Here is a 19,925-nt window from a genome sequence, read left to right on the forward strand (position 1 = left end):
AGTGACAACATACTGTACATGCAGCCGTGCCTGGTATGACACAGCCATGTGCCAGTAGGGTGTTGGACCTATGAATGGACAATCATGGTCTGTGTCAGGCCTCTTGGTGGGCGACTGCACAAGCTCAAACACAGAGTAAATATGTAAAGTCAAACAAACCAACAGAGCCTGCCAGCATGTTTGGACGCAGGACTGTCTCAGGCCAGACTTTACTGTCACAGGCAGAGGAATGCCAGAGTAGCCTGCAAACATTTGGGGCCATCAGTCTTCTGGCCTCTCCTCTTTTGCCTTTGTTATCATGCATCTATTGTGTGTGAGAGCTCTGAATTCCTGGAGCAAGTTTCCAGCACTCCTTATCATGCATACACAGATGATAATCTGTACAAAATGACTTTTTGTTTCTGCACACAAACTTTGGAAGCATGAAGCAGATTGTCTGTTAGATCTCATCCTTTTGATCTTGTGGAGAATAAACTATTTTGTGTGTGTGAAAAATATCTTAAGTCTCAAAATCAGACCACTGCAGAAGAGGCAGCAAACAAGTCAGGTAGCAACTCTTGCCTCAGGTGTAAATCGACTGCTAAACATGCCCAGCCGGCTTTCACACAGTGCTACTGAAGGAGCTGCTTGAAGTCCTAGATAAATTCTACCGATGTAGTTTAATCTAAATCTCTGGTGTGTTTTACGGAATGAGGCAGAGAATAAAACATCATGAAAGTCAGTTTCGTCCTCAGGTCCTATTTCATCAGTAAATCGTGCAGTGGAGTTTACAGTTTTTGTCAGAGGATGTCATGCATAAAATGACTCACTAAAAAGTAAATGTCAACCACTTCTGTGCATTGATGAAAAAATGGCTCAGCATGAATAATTCTGTGCACTGCAGCGTCCTGTGCTGCAGGGTAAGTGAAAAAGCACACGGTGTACCAGACCTACCGGCAGCACTCACACACCCCTCAGCAAGACCTCTCTCAGAGTCACAGAGAAACTACTGTACATATCTTGAGAAAATGTATATGTCATATTTCGTGCTCACCCACCAGTCAGAAAACACACAAAGAGCAAAGATTAATGACACTTTTTAAACATTTAACCTCCACAAAGGTTTGATCACTACTTACCTACTGTGTCTCCATTGCTCTCCTCTGGCTTTGTACCTGGTCTTTTCTCTTGATCCACAGTCTGTGCACTGGATGAGGAGCACCCCATGTTTGACAAAAGCGAGCTGCGATGCACCAAAAAAAAAAACTTGGAACCTATTGAGGAGCAGACACAAGTCCCAGTGCTCTGTTTTAGCAAAGACAGAGAGCGCCTAGCAGTGAAAACATGGACAGCTGAACTCTCTTTAGTTCCTAAGAGAAGCTGGACACCATTATCTCCCTGTTTGTGTGTTCATGCATGGCCTGCTGCCCTCTTGCCCCAGACAACGATCTGTTGTGAGCACACAGCTAAGCAGTGCAGCCACTACAGCTGAATGTTCCTTGACTGCTTCCTGCTCACAGTCACTCTATTCATACAGGAGGAGGAGGCAAACGTGTGCATGGAGTGTGTGTCCTCCCCCTTTACAGAGGAGGATCCCCTCTGGAGGAGATCCACCACCTTGTGGCAATGTCCAGAGTAGCACATGCACGGTTCATCTTTTCTCCTCTTCTTCTTATAGCATCAGTGAAGGGATGTTGTTTGGATATTGACTGAACAGCTTTCATTAAATTCTGTGTAAATTCTTGTTGTGACAATGAGAAGACTTGGAAATAGTTTAGATGTCTCAGAGATCATCACAAAACCTGACAAAAACATGATGTAAAGAGTTAATCTGTGAGTTTCCTGTTCAAAAATGTATTTATTTGACTTTGCATTACATAACAAAGAACATTACAGACAAAAAGACACTGAATACATTGTCTTAGATACAAAAGTGTATAAATAGCTTCCGTAAAAAGCATTGTATTTGCATAGTTTGTTGCGGACGATTAAAGGGATCCTGTGAATGTTTCACCGCAGGTTAGAGGACGGACTCAGACGGACAAGTCTCATGCACAAGTTGACTCTCGAGTGTCTCCAGCTTCTTTGACATGGCTTCAAGTAGGCATGTTAAGGAAAGATGTGGATCCCAATGAAAACACAATCTACCAGGTTAGGAAATTTCTCCCACCACGTTTGTCTCTAAAATCACGAGGAAAAGAAAAATGATTGTACAGTGTGTGACCCCTGCTGAACCTATATTGGACCTAATAATCAATCATAGTTCCATACTGTATTATTTTCCAGTGTGATTCAAAGTTTAAAAAGGCACAACACAGCACACAAATGACATATGGATAATTTTTGCACTTATAAAGATAACTTGCTTCAGCTGCTGTATAGTCTGCCCTGGAAAAGCATCCCAGACTGTAACCACAGGTAGCTGTCTATCCATCTGCACAGATATTTAGCATTGGCAGATCTGCCCAAGATCAATAAAAAAAACACACTGAATGTCAGTGTAATTGTGGAGCCGACAGCTACTCAGAAAAGGATATTATTCTGCACCAGGCTCTTCAGCTTCTCAGTGACCTGGTGTTGAAACATCATCACGTTCTCACACTGACACATGTTGACATCAGATGGTTTGTCTGTGGGGAAAGAAGAAATGAGATGAGAAAATCCTCTTGTCCTTGGGTCTGTTTTTATCTTCTCTCACCTTCTTGCTCTCACCCTCTTCCTCACCCTGTCTTTTAAATCTCTCCCTGTGGGTTTCCCTCCCTGTCTCTGTCTGCAGAAAAGATACAGTCAGGAGGCTGCAGAGTAGAAAATGAGTTATATGATATGGAGAACCGCATAGCGCTGCTGCAGAAAGAAAATCAGTGATCATAATGGCAGCAGTAGGTGGCAGTGATGCACCATTTTATTTACTGAACATTGGCAGTGAACAGGGCTGTTAGTAATCTGATTTTTATTTAAACTAAGAGCAGTTTAACAGAACTTTGGAGACTCTGTTTGTTGTGTTGTTCTGGTGACAGACTTCTTGTTTGATGGAGTGAGTTGAGTACCTGTACATATCCTGGACTTGAGCTTCTTTGTAATTTCTCCCATTTTTTCAAAGTCCTCAGCATAATAAAGATGCTTCTCATCAGGCTCTGAGGCTATTTCTCTCAGCTCCTGTTCGATGGCTTTGCCAATACCCAAGACGTACATGGTGATCCCTGTGAAAGAAAGAACAGAAAACAGCTAAATCAAAGTTCATTTGATTAAAATCTCGAATGCAACAAATGTGGGTGGCAAGGCTACATAATGAAGTGTACCAGAGTTCTTTGCTTTAGTTGCCCATTCAGAAACATCGTCCTGTGATCTTCCGTCAGTGAACACAACGCTGACACGTGGGATGTTCGGCCTGGCGCCTTCTTTGGCTGAGAAGCTGAACTCAAACATGTGACGTAAGGCTGATCCGGTCATAGAGCCTCTCCCCATGTACTGCATCCGGCTCACGGCCTGTTTGACCCCCTGCGCTGTAGTGTACTGGCCCAGGGTGAACTCTGTGCGGACCTTGGTGGAATACTGAAGAAGGCCAACGTGCGTTCCTTTCTTGGAAATGTCCAGCGAGTCCACGATGCCATTCACGAACTGTTTGACCAGCTCAAAGTTGGCAGGCCCCAGACTCTTAGAGCCGTCGATCACAAAAACCAGATCCATGACTCCATCGCCACACTCTGGTTCTGCCAGACATTAAACACATGTTTTATATCTACTTATATGAATGAATCATTGAAGGCAATGGTCTATATCAAAGAATTCTGAGATCTTACTTTTGCAGCTCTCCCCATCTTCAGCCAACATAAATCCTTCAAAACATCTGCAGATGTAGGAGTCAGCGGTGCTGACACACTGATGCTCACAGCGGTGGTCCACAGTCTGACACAGATCCAGACCTACAGAGGGCGGGATCAGTAGTGTGTTGATGAATTATTTATCTGACTCAGTGTGAAACATTTGTAAAACATGATGATGATGATGATGATGATGATGATGATGATGATGTTGAAATCATTAAGAACCACCATCAGGTCTTCCCTAAGCAGTCATTCTGCTACATGAATCTCTCCAGCCCAAACACACACACACACACACACACACACACACACACACACACACACCAATCCCACCTGCACCCCCCTTCCCACCCCCTCCTACATAAACCCAGACAAGAACACTAAACAAACTTCACATTATGATTGCACTACATGCCATAATCTGAATTTTAAACTGAGACCTGAACTATTAATGTGCATTACTGATACTATTTTACTTATTTATTCTCACTATACTTTATAGTTTTACTATTCTATACTTCAGTTTTTAAAATGGAGGTTTGTCTGCCTGTTGTGATTCCTCTGTCATGGTCATCAGTGTTAGAGATGTCTAGATAGATAGATAGATAGATAGATAGATAGATAGATAGATAGATAGATAGATAGATAGATAGATAGATAGATAGATAGATAGATAGATAGATAGATAGATAGATAGATACTTTATTTATCCCCTAGGGGTAATTCATGGAAAAGGCTGCAAACACACACATCATAGTTGTAAATATCTGAAGATATGAACGCTTCATCATGGTGAACACAGAATATTGCCTAAATCTGGGGGGAGGGGATTTTTATTTTTTCATTTTTTAATTTTTTTTTTATTTTTTGTGAGCAGTGAGATTAACATTGACCTCCCATCCAGGTCAGAATTCATTCAAAATGATGTAACATGCAGATAGTGTAACTGGGCAGAGAAGCAGTCAGAGCAACATGCTGATACTTCCTTTTGCCTCACACAAATATCATCTCTTTCATTTTATACTGTTGACTGGAATATGAAGACTGAAGTCAGGCTTGTCGGTTTTACAACATGACATCATTCTCTTTAGTAGTATCCCAGTGCTCGGACTCACGCTGACATGTTTTGCCATCAGGTCGCAGTGTGTATCCTTCTCTGCATTTACACACACATGAATCTTCTGTGCTCATGAAGTCCTGCTCACAGCCATGATTCCCATCAGCACAGTGATCAGTCTCTGCAGTAAACAGTCGGATTAAAGGAGCAAATACTGAGAAAATAAAATAACTCTTTACTGCTTCTCTAATATATGAGCATATATTCAATTTCCATGTATGACATATGTACATATAAAATAAAAGCACATATGTAAAAATGAAACCTATTCGAAATTGGAATAATTTCATATGTTAACTTATGTACATAAATACAGTATATATCCATCCCAAAGCCTGTCAGTATACACTGATATTATATTCAGTAGCGTCCAAAAGTCTGAGACAACTTTCCCAGAATGGGAAGATAAATATGTTTAAAATTTTATAAGAAAAACATACATAATCATATAGATTTTTTATATATATATAGATTTTACTATAGCTATTTCAAATAGAGACATACAGTATAGGGACATATATGTCATATATTACATTTCTATAGGGGGACCCATGCAAAGGATTTATCCCCTGTGGTGCTTAAATGCATCATGTCTGCATCCTAATAACATCAGTCAAAAACAGATGAGTGGCATCATTCTTGTTTTCCATTTACATCTGAGCCTGTTCTACTTCTACACATGCATGAGTCAGCTGTGTTTTCATCCTCCTCTTTACATCCATATATCAAGGGCACAGCAGTCGAGCTCTGCAATGAATCATTTTTAGCAGAGGAAGATGGTTATGGTGTGTTGCATCTGTCTTTTTGTGACCGATGAATGTACAAGAGTTCATAAACAACAAATACTTCCCATAATTAAATATCGTGTCAGCAAAAACTTGCCCCAAAATGATGAATCATAATGTTTTCAGTGACCTCCTGCAATGTTCTGTTGTACCATCAGACCAAATGTCTGTTTGTATATGTGTATATATAAATCTTATGGAGAGATGATATAAAATTTAGTACAGTCATAATCCATGGACGATGAAACCTGCTGATTGTGCTGATTCTGTTTCCAGCCTTTCTACTTGTACATTAACTCAGCATTTATAACATTTATCAAAAATCTTCATATTGTGATCAGTAAAAAAAACGTTAGAGCCCCTAGTGGCTGATAACACTTTTGACACATTTCTTTAAGACATGATTGATGATCCCTGTCAATGCAAAATTACATCTACGTCTAAAAAATAGAAACATTTTTTTCTGAACTCAGTGTTTGCATAAGTCTGACAATACTGTTCCAGAAAAAAAGAATATTTAACCCCTGACAGCAGAATAATGTTGAGGCTTATATCTGATCATGACCCACTTTAAAACTTCACAACATCAACAACAAGTAAAGTAAAGTAGGTTCAGGGTCATGTTTGCAGTCATGTTGAAGCACAAACATAGGTTCAAGGACATCTACAACAGATATTAATCCATGTTGCATTGATTATGTAAATCACTAACTTCATGGTGAAAGAAGTGTTGATGAAAATCTTTCTTTCTTCATTGAATTAACAGCAATAAAAGGAGAGAAGCACAGGGTACTTACTCTTGCAAGTTTTCCCATCAGGTCTGAGTGTGAAGCTTTTTCTGCATTTACACACACAGGAGTCTTCTGTATTCATAAACTCCTGTTCACACCCATGGGTGCCATCAGCACAGTGATCAATCTCTGGATGAAATTAGACAAAAAAAAAAAAAAAGAGCAGAGAGATTGTTGCTTTGTTTACACGATGAATGGATGAATGGATCTCTGCAGGGAGTAGTCACTTTACTGCGATTAAGGAGGAATTACTTAGAAAACTTGTTGAGCTATTGTATGTTACTGTATTGTATGTATAGAGCATTACATATCATGTGAATTAAAAACCCGTTATTGTTTAAAGCAGTAGTTTTCAATGTGGGGTCCTTGAGGGGGTCCCTGGGGGTCCCCAGCAAAAAGGGGAATCATTTATTTTCATTATAATTCCATCCATAAGTTATGATGATGATTATGATTATGTTGGTCATGGGTTTCAAACGCCTTCTGTAATAAAACATCTAAAAACAAAAATCTTATCAGGTGGGGGTCCGTGGTTTACTTTGTGTCAGTTTAGGTCCTCGACATGAAAGAGTTTGATAACCACTGGTTTAAAGTGTTGTCTTGTCTCAAAGTGTAAAGAAATCCTAGAACTTCTTTTTTGAAAAACAGCAAGGAAGCCAAAAAAAAAAAGCATTTGACACTTACTCTTGCAAGTTTTCCCATCAGGTCTGAGTGTGAAGCCTTTTCTGCATTTGCACATACAGGAGTCTTCTGTATTAATAAACTCCTGTTCACACCCATGGGTGCCATCAGCACAGTGATCAATCTCTGGATGACATTAGACAAAAATAGAAAAAGAGCAGAGAGATTGTTGCTTCGTTTACACGATGAATGGATGAATGGATCTCTGCAGTGAGTAGTCACTTTACTGCGATTAAGGAGGAATTACTTAGACGCTGTGGAGATATAACTCAGGCCAAGATTTTCATTTGTGCATTGGACATATCAAAATATCATGGATAGATTATATGAAATATATTAAGAGGATGAACTCCACCCTTCTTCTATTCTTCCTATTATTCTATTGCATCAGTACAAACAGAGGAAATCTAACACCAGACTGAATATCTGGATATCAGCATGACTAGTTTTCATGTACAGCCCCAATACTAGTCTGTAAGAGCATCTGAGGCAAGTCTTTCCACGAGTCATCAATTCATCACATTTCTTCATATACACTTTAGTATTCTATCCGTATTAATGCTGCGCTCTTACTCCACTTCAGAGACAAACAGTAGAGATCCTGTGTGCAAACTAGGTCAGTGGAACATCTACAGATATGAATGTATACAGCAGCAGTTGTCGACACTTACTCTTGCAAGTTTTCCCATCAGGTCTAAGTGTGAAGCCCTGTCTGCATTTACACACACAGGAGTCTTCTGTATTTATAAACTCCTGTTCACACCCATGGGTGCCATCAGCACAGTGATCAATCTCTGGGTGACATCAGACAAAAACAGAAAAAAGGGCAGAGAGATTGAGAATGAGAATGTGGCCAGACTTGGACTTTGTCCTATTTAGTATTCGTCTGTTCTCAGTAACTGAGGCGACCTGCTTCTCTCTGCTCAGCCGATGCTGTAGAGTGACGGTGTGTGTTCAGTCACTTACTGCTGCAGGTCTTGCCATCCAGGTTGAGGACGTAGCCCTTCTTACACCTGCAGATGTAGGACTCTGGAACGCTGACACAGTCGTGCTCACAGCCGTGGTTCCCCAGGTCACAGAAGTCTATTTCTGAAGAGGATGAATCTCAATTATTCCACTTCTTCTACTGCTACTGCAGTAACTTGAATATCTAAATATATAAACGCACATAGTGTACACAAACACAACAGACAATAGAGTCTTTCATTGAGAAATCTATCATTCTTTCACTCAAAATCAATAGCCACTCTGGTAATGGTGCAGCGCTGTGAACACAAGATCAAACAGTCCTTCTTGTTTTGATTTGGCAATACTATGACACCCTGAATACGCCTCCACATTTCACCAGCTGCTCTGATGATTGCAAAAGCACACTTCCTGCAGGAAATCTCCCACACTTAATACCAGTTAATATCCACCAGAGGAGCAACAGGGACGTTTTCCAGCCGTGGGTGGAGGGACATCACTAGTAGGAGGAATGCTGGCTCTCATTTGGATTGGAGGTCCATCAAAATTACACGCGCTGTTACTCACCTAACATTTTCTACACTATTCTGCCTTCAAGGTGGAGTCCATGATGTCACATAAAGACTATTCTTAAAAGATAATTGTAATTTTTTGTGTATTCATGATGATTTAAGTCACGTAATTAACTGATAGACTATATATATGGAAGTAGATACAAGTAAGACCTGCACAGTAAATCGTGGTCTACTTGATGGACTAGCATTACAGCTTCCACTGGTCTACGCCTCACTGCATGTGCATTCAGAATTGGAAATACAATGATACTGAAAAATATTCTCATGTCTATGAAACTGAGTAACATTTTTGTTAGGGTTAGTTTGGATTATTGCCACACATACAATCATATTAAAATGAAGTAAAAAAAAAAAAGAGGACGTAAAGACAGAGGTTAAGGCCACTAGAGATGAATAAGAAAGAAAAGAGTTCCTGGTAACGTAAAAAATGTATTTTTACTGTTGCACGTCTTCAGGTCTATGGTGAGTTGATACCCCGGCCGGCAGCGACACTCATAGCCGTCATGCAGGTTGGCGCAGATGTGCTGACAGCCATGATCCACCTCAGCACACATATCCTCAGCTACAGAGCGACAACATGGAGAGAAATCCATAATCTCTGTCATCTACTGTGGAATTAACAGAATTAAACCTGCAACAACTGATTGTTTCGTCGGCCAAAATAAACTGTAACACTGACATATTATAATTTCTTAGCAAACAGATGCTTATTTACATGTCCAGCAGATACAGAGTGTTTTGAGTTTGCAGCCACTGGATGAAGATAATTCCAATATTTTCTCTCCTATCAGCTCTGTTTTGTTCTCCACCAGCTGTTTGGCTCTTTAGCTATTGCTCTAACTGTGTCTGCACTTTGGTGCTACATCCAGTGTAGAACGGACTTTTAAAGCTTTTTTGTTGCCAGTCTGCTGCAGTTGATGAGAGCCGTGAGAGTGAAGCTAAACAGTAAAGTTGTGGGTGATAAAATCAAAACAATGAGCTGAAGGACATTCAGACTCTGTCACTACAGAGATTTGTCGCTACAAGTGTCATGTTTCCATTGATTATACTAGCTTTAAAGGTGCTATATGTAAGTTTTTGCTATTGCTACATACCCAACGTTAGTATTAACAGCTATTTACTTACCAGTCCAGAAAAACATTTCGAGTTCAGCATCAAACTTTATTCCTTTACTCAACTAGAGCTGTCTCCAGCAGTGGAAAGCAACACCAATGTTAACTCTTGTTTTACTTCTATTTCCATCACTTTTCTTCTACTGAAGTTAGCATGATAACCAGCAGGCCCCAGTCCAGCCAGCCCGTCTTGTCACTTTCTGTTACTGAGTTGCTGTCGTTCAGGCTGCCCTGAAGATGTAACGCTTCTCAGAGCAAGTGTTGTGACCTATTGTCTTGTAAATGCAACATGTCTGAAGCTTAGCTCCTTTAAAGTAAAAACAGGAGACCTTCACTGTCTCTTCTACCGTATATGAATCAGTTCAAAGTGTAATTTTGCAAATCCTGATAGCCATGTTTTTATTATGTTGTCAAAGAAAGTGAAGCTGCTATGTAAAAAGACGACTGTGGTTACACTGAACAGCCTCAGAGGATGATGAGAAAAGAAGAAAAAAGATTTTAGCTGAAAAAAACTCGCATTTAAAATAAAGAAAAAAACAGTTCATTCACCTTTACATGTCTTGCCATCAGGGTTGAGGGTGAAGCCTTTCCTACACTTGCACCTGTACGAAGCAGGGCTGCTCACACAGATATGTTGGCACTGATGGTCCACAACCTCACACATCTCTGAACCTAATGCATGCAGGGACACACACCAACACACAGGCTCAAACAAATAGAAACACACATGTTTGCATAAATGACTAGAATCAAAAGAGAAGTGGATGGGATTCATCACCTCCACACAGTTTAGACTGGAACACGGAGATGAGGGTTTCTATCTGGCTGAAGTTGGCCACCAGGTGCACATGCTCCGAGTGCGGCTCGCTGCCTATGGCCTTCAGGGTGTTCATATCCACCCGGCCCACTCCGATAGCAAAGATCTGGATGCCAGCCTGCCTCGCCTGAGCTGCTACCTCCTCCACCGTGTCCTGAGGCCTCCCATCAGTCACAATCATAGCGATTCGTGGGATGTGCAGGTTCGCTGGCCGTGCTCCCTCCTCCTCTGTGAAGGCAGTCTCCATGGTGTACTGGATGGCCAGACCGGTCATGGTCCCTGTGGCGAGGTGCTCCATGTTCCTCACCGCCTGCTCCACCTCAGCCTTATTGTTGTAGGTCTTGAGGGAGAACTCAGGCTGGACCACGCTGCCGTACTGGAGCAGACCGACCCGTGTGGCATCAGGGCCAATCTTGAGGAACTGAATCAGGTTGATGATGAAGGTCTTGACCTTCTCGTAGTCATTGGGACGGATGCTCCTGGAGCTGTCGATGACAAAGTAGAAATCCAGCGGGACGGCTTTGCAGGGGTTCTCTGTGATGAAAGAGTTTGTGATCAGGGAACCAAATTCAAGACATAATCTGAACCAGATTTGAAGATCTCTTTGACTTTGTATTTTAGACAAAAATGCAACTGATGAAACAAACAATAACTAATCACTTACCCCCTGCTTTGATTTGGACAGAAGTCTCATTTTGCCTCCTGGCTCTGATGGGTCTGGGACGGCGTCTGTCCAGCTGAACTGCATTACAGCACAACAGGCAGAAGAAGCCAAGGGCCAGGAACCTCATCCTGACGGTGACAACTGCAGCATTTACAGAGAGATAAAGTCACAAAAACAAAAACTGGTAGAGATTACATTTGTCTGCAAGTGCACAGTCAAAGTACGAGAGCATTTATGTCAAGTTGTCTAATAAATTAACTAATTTGGGTTAATCAAAAATATTTCATGTACCAGTTAGGTGCCAGATTTTTGGGTGTAATGTTAGAAAGAACAGTTTTGTCATTCAAAATGGAGAAGAGCTGTAAAGATTCATGACTAAATAAGAAACAATCAAATTTAAAGTTCAGATAAATAGAAATAAAGTTATTGTTGATTAGAAGTTCAGTTGTAAACTCAGCTAATCTGTGTCATCAGGGTGAGGTTTGATCAGAGTTGAAGTGATGGCAACATAAGAACACCATCATAACGTTTTGAATAAATCACCTTTTCCCAGTCCCTACAAACCAGAGAGATGAGAACAGACATAATCACAAAATACTGAAATCTCTCATATAAAACAACTAAAACTCTCCAAGCTCTGGTGGGAATTTGTGTTTTCATGTTCAACTTATTAGAAGCTGGTTGAGGAAAAAAAGGTTTTCAGTTTTTTAAGTGAACTTTTAAGTCACTTTTAAATCTGGGTCTCACGGTTCAAGGTTTGTGAATGAAAATGTTACATGCTTTACTATGGGCCGCATGGTGCGGCTAATTCTTTAGCTGTGGCTCACAGCCTGGGATTTACCGTGTAATTTGTGTTGTATGAAGCTGGTACCAATAAAACGTTTCTGGTTCCTACTGGGTCCTTAATGTAACTGCAGTGAAAGAAAACAAGACCATGGAGAACAAGAGAGTTACAACTGGGCATTGTAGAGAAAAGGAGAAAAACATTTTTGTAAATGCTAGTTCTGTTACAGGAAACAAAACTGAATCAAAACTTTATTCTAAAGTTTATTCATTTTAGTCATGCAGTTTATTCATATAACAAATTACAAACAAATTGTAAATCATGGACCATATTACTGCATATAGTATTCTTTTGCCTATTCCTATTATCTAACTTAACACCAAATTTTACGGAAATCTGTTGACTATTGTTCGAGATATCTTGCTAATTATAAGACAAACAAATAACCATACAAGACTAAAACACCTCCTTGTAGCCTAGGAAACAAATATAGTGACAGTGTCAGGAAGTTGACTAGTGAAGTGCGACGTACGAGTTAATGATGAAGAGGGATACAAATAGGAAGAACTTTCACCTCTTGCATATTTGACCTTGCCAGCTTCAGATTTCACACTTTAGTGTGTATAGTTGTATTACACTCAGTACAGCACAGGACTTCGAAAGCCAAGGGAAAAGATTAATTTCAGATATGATAATGTGTTTATAAATGGATCATATTTCCTCTTTAATTTAAAGCAGCATTCCACCTGGACTGTGTTCCTGAACACGTGTTAGTTACACAGGAGACGCATGTTTTCCCATCTACCATCATATGAAGTTGACAAAACTCCATATGCATGGGTTTCTGGATGTTTTGCTGCACAGGTGGTGTAACGTGATTTACTACAAGTACTACAGACTGTTTCCCTATTCAGTCCCCAGGAGAGCCATTCTGTCATATTCAGACTACAGGCTGAGCTGCCGCCTGAAACCTGTCTTTCAATCCATGTTCAAAACCAGAATGACGTGGCATTAGTCTAGTCTCGTTCTGAAGCAACATGTAGGCTACTGGATTCTCTGGATTTCTAGATGGAGTTGTGAACAGCTCCATCAACTCCGTCCAGTGTGATGACACTGACTCAGAGCTCGGTCTGTTTGCAGCTCTGTTGGATGAACAGTCCCACACGGATATATGTGTATGGTAGCTGCTGACCTGAAACCTGCAGGGGTCACATATCCATGTTACATCCCACATGCAGCTTTTGACCTTTGAGCTCACATGTGTTTGATGCCGCTGTGCCACAGACAGGTCTGACAGTGTTTTCTTCATTAACAACTATCAGTACAAGTCAGTACAACATGTGTGCAGTGCCACGGTGTCTGTCCTTCACTGGCATGTCTCAGCAGATGATTCATTTTATATGTATAGCAGCTGGAGAAAAAAAAATATCTTCCAAAACATTAAACCTAAGATGAAAAGTGATCATGATAAACAACTGATACATCAGCACAGGAACATGAAGTTAACTTTTACATTTTCTTTAAAATAAATATGAATAATTACAGTAAATCCACTGTTGTCAGTTATGTGTGTGACTGAAATGGTTGAGCGCAAATCAAACCCTCTCACATTTCCTCATGAATTAAAGCCGAGGCGGTGTGTTTACGATGGAATACAAAAACAGCATGTACCTGTGGTTTATGGGACCTGATCTGTTATGCACATTCACTGTGATGGTTTTTCATGATGCAGTGATGGAAAGTAAGTTGTTTCCTAACCTATATCTGAATTAAACACAGAACAGATGACAGCTGGTGATTCCTCTTCTTACCATGGTTTAGAAAAAGCTAAATAAAAAGTATTAGGCCCCCAAAAAGATATTGCAGGTATCTTCAACTAAACAGACTCATGTTTTCGGGAGGATAAATCAAACCTCTTACCTTTTTATGAAAGCTAACCGTTTCCCAATTCCTGCAATAAAAGTCTCTGAAGAAATCCCAGCACTGAGTCAAGAGGAGTTCCAGTAGGAAAAATCTGTGCAGTAGCTCCAAACTGTAAACATGCATATATCCCAGCGCTGTCTTTTTCAAAGTGTGCAGGCTCTTTCATTGCTCTGCTCTTTACTCCATCCACTCTCTGTTTCTGTGTACTCCCACTCTGACTTCAACCACGGGGACGCCTCTTGTTCAGCTGCGTCTATTGGTAAAAAGAAAAGTCACTGTGGATTTCATTCACATTCAGATACTTTTATTAACATGTAGCTGGGACTGAATCTCTTAATTTTACACCTTCAAAGCCCTGAAACATTTCATACTGATATCTAAGTGGAGCCAGCATGAGGCTCAACTGTTTGTTCTTACATTAAAGAATGTTAAAGAGTTTAATGACATTACTTTTTTTTGTTTATCATTTCAGGCATTAAATTCAGATATTCAGAGCGTTTTGACATCCTTTATGCATATTATAGGGTGTGTGTACAAATCATGCAATGATGATTTTATCTTTTTTGCAAGTTTGTATAATTATGTAAAAGTTTTGTTTATTGCACTAGGACTATCTGTCATACACCCGATTACCCGACACACTCAATCATAATGAGTAGTCAGTTATTTATTTGTGTGTACACTATTTATTTGCACTAGTGTTGTCCATGTTGTCCTGTTATCGTCCTTCTCATTATAGTTACATATGGTACAGTAGTTGTTTTGCACCCCTTCCTTTCCTTTTCTTAATGTGTACAGTTGTCTCACACTAGTTGTGTGTTCTTTGTAGTGTATTGCTGTTTATTCAATGTGTTTATTTAATGTATTGTATTAAATGAATTGGGTTTGAGATAAATTCATTTATTCTCCTCAGTGTAAAGGGTTTAAATAACATTTAAAAGATCAGAATCTGCATTTGTGTTAGATTGTGTTCTCTTATATCTCTGACAAGAAATTGTGTTGTGAAGCTGGGGTATTTGAGGGTTTACATGTTTGAAGTCTTCAAACCATTTGTCCTGCAGTGTAATATGTCACAGCAACTGTGAAAGAGGTGTATTGTAGGTTTTACAAGTGAAGCTTGGTTGAACTCTCTGTATCCCCAGTCAAGGAGGCATGAAGCAGCAGGTTATGGAAAGTACAGCCATCACAATTCCAGCCACTCTGGTGGTACTTGCGTACCACACAATGAGCCCATTTATACACCTCCCAGAAACAGTTTCCAGGGGCAGGGTGGAGGACAGTCAGTGGCAGAAACAATCACATTTTCCTGCTAAATCATTTTTGAATGGGTTGTGGGACATATAATTCAAATAATATACCTGAAATTGGCCTCAACTTGATCACACATAAGCTCAAGATAAAACACAAACATTTGTCGGTGAAATTGGATTTTAATAGACAAATAAATGTCACATCTTTATTTTTCATTCAGTAGCAGTCTTCAACTTTGACTTCTGTGTCCTTGCAGGGCATTTTGTGTCCAGAGAGCAGCTCGCCAATATAAGTGCATCTGGTGGAACAGACTCATGTGTTTACACAGACCAGACACTCCCATTGGCTTAATTGAAAAAACACAACCAGGGTCCATATTTACTGAGCCCCTAAATGTAGAGAGGCCCGATCTAGAGTCATTGCAACATGTTCCCTCGAGCAACTCACTCATAGTAACTTCAAAGAGCAAACTGATTCCGGATCAGTGTTACTTCTGTGCTGTCAAAATAGATAAATAGCAGCTCAAGACATTTCTTGTCAGTCAGTAGAAACACACAGTTACATTTAAAAGTTAGGAGGGCCAACCAGCACAGCCCAACACTCCTGATTTTCATAACAGACGACAACTCAGTCCGCAGGTGAATAAAACAGTAAAAGAATGATATGTTCGATATAGACTAGACTGCTCTAGGACCATGTCAAAATACAGGCAGATTCATTTCTTTGGGAGAACTTCCAGTCAAGGTGACACTTTACACTCAGGTCTATAAAGTGCACCCCATCAGAGAGAAAGTTATGAATGAAGGCAATTCAACCCTGATCACGAGCAGACACGACAAACAGGAAACACATGATGATTCATTGCTGAGGGCAAGAATAACATTTCTGCATAAGTTAAATATGAATATCAAAGTTAGGACTCAAAATATTATCACAAGTACACACAGAGCATAAAAATATATGTAATCTATCTATCAAACTTTCTAGTGCTTTCATATGTTACTTCACCCAGTTTCAAATGCATGAATCATTTCTGGAGTTATACCGACAGAGACAGAGAGGATACATGGGAGAGTTATAGGAAGAATACAAGTTCACCAATAAATAACAGGGAGGGGTGAGAGGTCACGGTGGTGATTGTTGTGTGTGCACGTGCATATGTGTGCATGCATGGATGTACTGTAATGTGTGTGTAGCTCCAATATATCCATGAATATACTGTACACCGGAGAGGCAGTGAGGTGCATAAATTCTGCTGGGGTTTCATTGACAACAGGTTCCAGTCGGCAGCATCCTGGGAATGTTTTCATGCTGTGGCAGTGGAGTAGGGTGGAGGAGGCTGCTTGGGAGGGACACTGAGACTGTCATCGTACGGAGGTAGCAGAACCTGAAGGTAAAGAGGGAAGAAGAGGAAAAAACAGCTTGTGGTTAGTATGAGTTGCTCTTTTGCAAACGAGCAGGTATAATTCAATATATGATAATATTATGATAGTTCTGTCAATCTCTGAATCTGTTTTTGTTAAAGTTGCATAATATTACACCAGCTTTGGTGCAACTCCAAACAGAAGAATTAAATTGTTTAAACAGCCTTTTGGATTAAATGAAATATGTAAGCCCAGAGAAAACAAATGGCACAGAAACCCTCCTAACAGGCTAAACTGCAGGATTTCAACCAAATACCATTACATAATATGCACAACCTAAGTATGTTAGGCAAGGCAACCTTATTTGCATGCCACATTTCATACACAGTCAAACAGGAGGCACTTTGAGCCTAAAACAGTAAATCTGATAGTCTAGCATTAGTAAGACTAAGAGTCTACAGACATGCTAGCAGCTCTATGAGACTGTACTGAAGTACAGTAGTGTTTTGAACTAAATGCTAACTTTAGTGAGCTAACATGCTCAAAATAATGCTAAGATACTGATGCTAAGTAAGTATAATGTTCACCATGTTCACCATCTCAGTGTGTTAGCATGCTATTTTTCTCTAATTAGCGCACCAGTATTGGAGTATTGACCTTAAAAATACTTCTACTTTATATTAATATTTCCATTTCATGCTACTTTTTACTTCTACTCCACACATCTCAGAGGGGAAAACTGTCCTGTTTACTGCACCATATTTATCTGACAGCTACATTTACCAGATACTTTCCAGATCAAGATTCTTGTCTATATTATATGATCTGTTTATAAAATATGTATTCTTATAGATTACTTCCCAACAGTATAAGTTGGTAGACGTTAGCTCCATCTTGAGAATATGAAGATGCTGCTTACACATACAGGTTAATAAATCGGTAGTAATTAAGAGATGCTGACTGGTCACTAACTGCCTGACTTCAGGACTCGTTACTGAGGTCCTCTAGTGTTCTTTAGGCATGACAGCTATAACATGCATTGTTTTATCTTATCTAAAACTAAAGCCAGAGCTATCTGCTTTAATCCAGTATATTTTTCTAGTCTACTAATGTATTTTCTATTAAATGGGACGCTTCAATTGAATTGACAATGTCAGTTTTGAACTTTAAAACTGGGGGTGCACTGCTTGTGCAACTGGGTTGGGGATCGCGATCGAAATGATAGTGATGTAACTGCTCGACCTGCTGTATCCAGTTTTTATACGACCAGAGCAACCAGTCATATACAAATAAACTAGAGTTATTTGAATGTGGCATATTTATGATTGGTCAAATCAACAAGGACAAAATATAATACTTTTCAGTAATTTTTTCAGAGTAGTAACTCAAAGTAGTGGATATACTGACATTTTGATCTGCTGATGACACTATATGAAAAGTCAGCTGATTAACAAAGTTATTACAATTCGATATGAAGTTGTTTACCAAATTTCATCCAATAATTGTCAAGACGTTTAACCCAAAACCACAAATGTCAAAACCTCATGGCTGCCCTTGAGGGGAGGTCAGACGATTGTTAGTCATTGGACTTCATCGCCTGAGGAGCATGAATGTCTGTACATAATTTAATAGTAATCCATCTAATAGTTGTTGAGGTATTTCAGTCAGGTAGACCAACCAACTGACATTATCATCCCCAGAGCCAGACTGTTTTCATTATTAATTTAAAAGTAATAGAAAAGTCAGGTCTTCTGGGAGCTGATTCCAGGTTTGCACAGCATGGTAGCCTAAGGCACCATCACTATATTTGGGTTTAATTCTGGGAACAATGACCAGGTCAGTGCCGAGCGATAAGAGCAGAAATAAAAAGTCCATTATGATCAGTGGTAAGAGATGTATTTTAGATCCTCAGCCATTCAATGAGGGATCTGTGGATCTGTGGGTGTGTTTTCTGCAGGTATAAACTGTTTAAAAAAAAAAAGAAAAAGTAATACATGGAGAGAAAGTGGGTGATGAATGAGATATGAGACACTGTGCCATGTTAAAGAACAAAGCAGGTGTCCAGATTTAGTTAAAAGGCTGTACACAGATTATCTAACTAGAGAGGGCAGATTTCCATTATTTATCCCGGACACTGAAAGTAAAAGTAGGTTAAGTGGTCACTGCTGCTAAATTTGGTTAATGAATCTCCATCTGCATCACAGATAAGTCTCACTTTCTGTTGCTCAGATCCCTGTTCTCTGATAGATGACAGATCTAGAGCTGTGTCCCACTGTGAGGAAACACAATTATAAACTGACAACATATTTCTCAAGATCTCAGATGTCATTCCTGTCTCCTTCTTACGTTCCTATACAACTAAACCGCAACAGCTAATGAGTTTTGTGGGAAACATAATCTCTGGCTGGATTATATTCAGATGTTTTGAATGAACGTAGCGCTACATTTCTTAACAGCAGTGGAGTCACCAGGAGGTGGTTGGTGGGTGGTTTAGGCAACAAAAGCAGTTTGGTTAAGGGTTAGGAAAAGATCGTGGTCTGGTTTCATACACAGATAAGTTGACAGTGACTTCAGACAAATGTTTTTCTGCATTTAGCCAAACCCACAAACTGCTGTGAGTTTTTAAACAAAACCGTAACAATCTAACAATGCTGTAGTCACAACAAGTGGATGCTATCCTGCTATCCTGTCGGATATTTTGGCGGAAAACAAATAATTTCTCCCTGAACATTTTACTTCTATGTTCAGTATCAATGTATTTGTGACATTCCAAATACATAAATTAATAACAACTTCTCATTCTCATAAACAGACAATAATCTAGTCGCAATTACATTTCCTACAGAACGTTTTTGCTGTTGCATTTTTCTCAGGTTTGCTGCAATAAATCTGTTGACACACCTTTACAGGCCTTCAGACACAGAGAGAAATGATTGTTCTACGAGGTATTTCAGTTATTAACTTAACTTAATGTTGCTCCTTTAATACCAAATACAGCACCTGACTGTGAGAGGGTGAGTCACTTCTCCATATGTGCAGGAGTTTGGCTCATATGGAAGGCATTATTTGACCTTTAACCTAACCACTGTATAGTTGATATGCAGCCGTGCATGCTGCTCTCCAAAAGCCACAAAGCTGCCTGTGATCTGTGGGGAGCTCTAATTAAATACGCCTGGCTCTAACTGCAAAAGCACACCTACAGAGGTGAGGCAGATGTGAGGAAATAAAGGGCCAGGCTCCTGTTCTTCTGGCACTTCTCATTTACAATGTCAGTACATTGGAGAGTGCCCCC

The 19,925-nt window shown here is 39.9% G+C and overlaps 3 protein-coding genes across 6 annotated transcripts in view; all 3 read right to left on the reverse strand.

Moving 5' to 3' along the window:
* Nucleotides 1–1,483, reverse strand: part of LOC111664162 (uncharacterized) — a 7,951-nt gene extending 6,468 nt beyond the window's left edge. For both annotated transcript variants that reach the window (XM_087177219.1, XM_023418648.2), the window contains exon 1: nt 1,119–1,483. In XM_087177219.1, coding sequence (XP_087033345.1) covers nt 1,119–1,206 — 88 coding nt within the window. In that variant the 5' untranslated portion in view covers nt 1,207–1,483. The remainder of the gene's footprint in view (nt 1–1,118) is intronic.
* Nucleotides 1,484–1,805: 322 nt separating this feature from the next.
* LOC111664117 (matrilin-2) lies at nt 1,806–14,205 on the reverse strand. 3 transcript variants are annotated; one of them, XM_023418586.2, is made up of 16 exons: nt 14,016–14,205; nt 12,153–12,222; nt 11,312–11,452; nt 10,609–11,181; nt 10,380–10,502; nt 9,158–9,280; nt 8,144–8,266; nt 7,849–7,971; nt 7,181–7,303; nt 6,503–6,625; nt 4,919–5,041; nt 3,780–3,902; nt 3,279–3,689; nt 3,027–3,179; nt 2,517–2,609; nt 1,806–2,079 (listed from the first exon to the last, which is right to left on the reverse strand). In XM_023418586.2, exons 3-16 carry the CDS (start codon nt 11,436–11,438, stop codon nt 2,000–2,002), a joined length of 2,421 nt encoding a protein of 806 aa, XP_023274354.1. In that variant the 5' UTR covers nt 11,439–11,452; nt 12,153–12,222; nt 14,016–14,205; the 3' UTR covers nt 1,806–1,999. The 3 variants fall into 3 exon arrangements, with proteins under 3 accessions (XP_023274354.1, XP_087033346.1, XP_023274355.1); XM_087177220.1 differs by lacking the exon at nt 12,153–12,222; XM_023418587.2 differs by lacking the exon at nt 4,919–5,041.
* Nucleotides 14,206–15,441: 1,236 nt separating this feature from the next.
* Nucleotides 15,442–19,925, reverse strand: part of LOC111664124 (lysosomal-associated transmembrane protein 4B) — a 13,118-nt gene continuing 8,634 nt past the window's right edge. Inside the window, exon 7 of the mRNA XM_023418598.1 lies at nt 15,442–16,656. Coding sequence (XP_023274366.1) covers nt 16,576–16,656 — 81 coding nt within the window. The 3' untranslated portion in view covers nt 15,442–16,575. The remainder of the gene's footprint in view (nt 16,657–19,925) is intronic.

This window comes from Seriola lalandi, unplaced genomic scaffold, assembly GCF_002814215.2.
Source record: "Seriola lalandi dorsalis isolate HSWRI2012SDOR001 ecotype SW California unplaced genomic scaffold, Sedor1 jcf7180002054583, whole genome shotgun sequence".
NCBI lineage: Eukaryota > Metazoa > Chordata > Actinopteri > Carangiformes > Carangidae > Seriola > Seriola lalandi.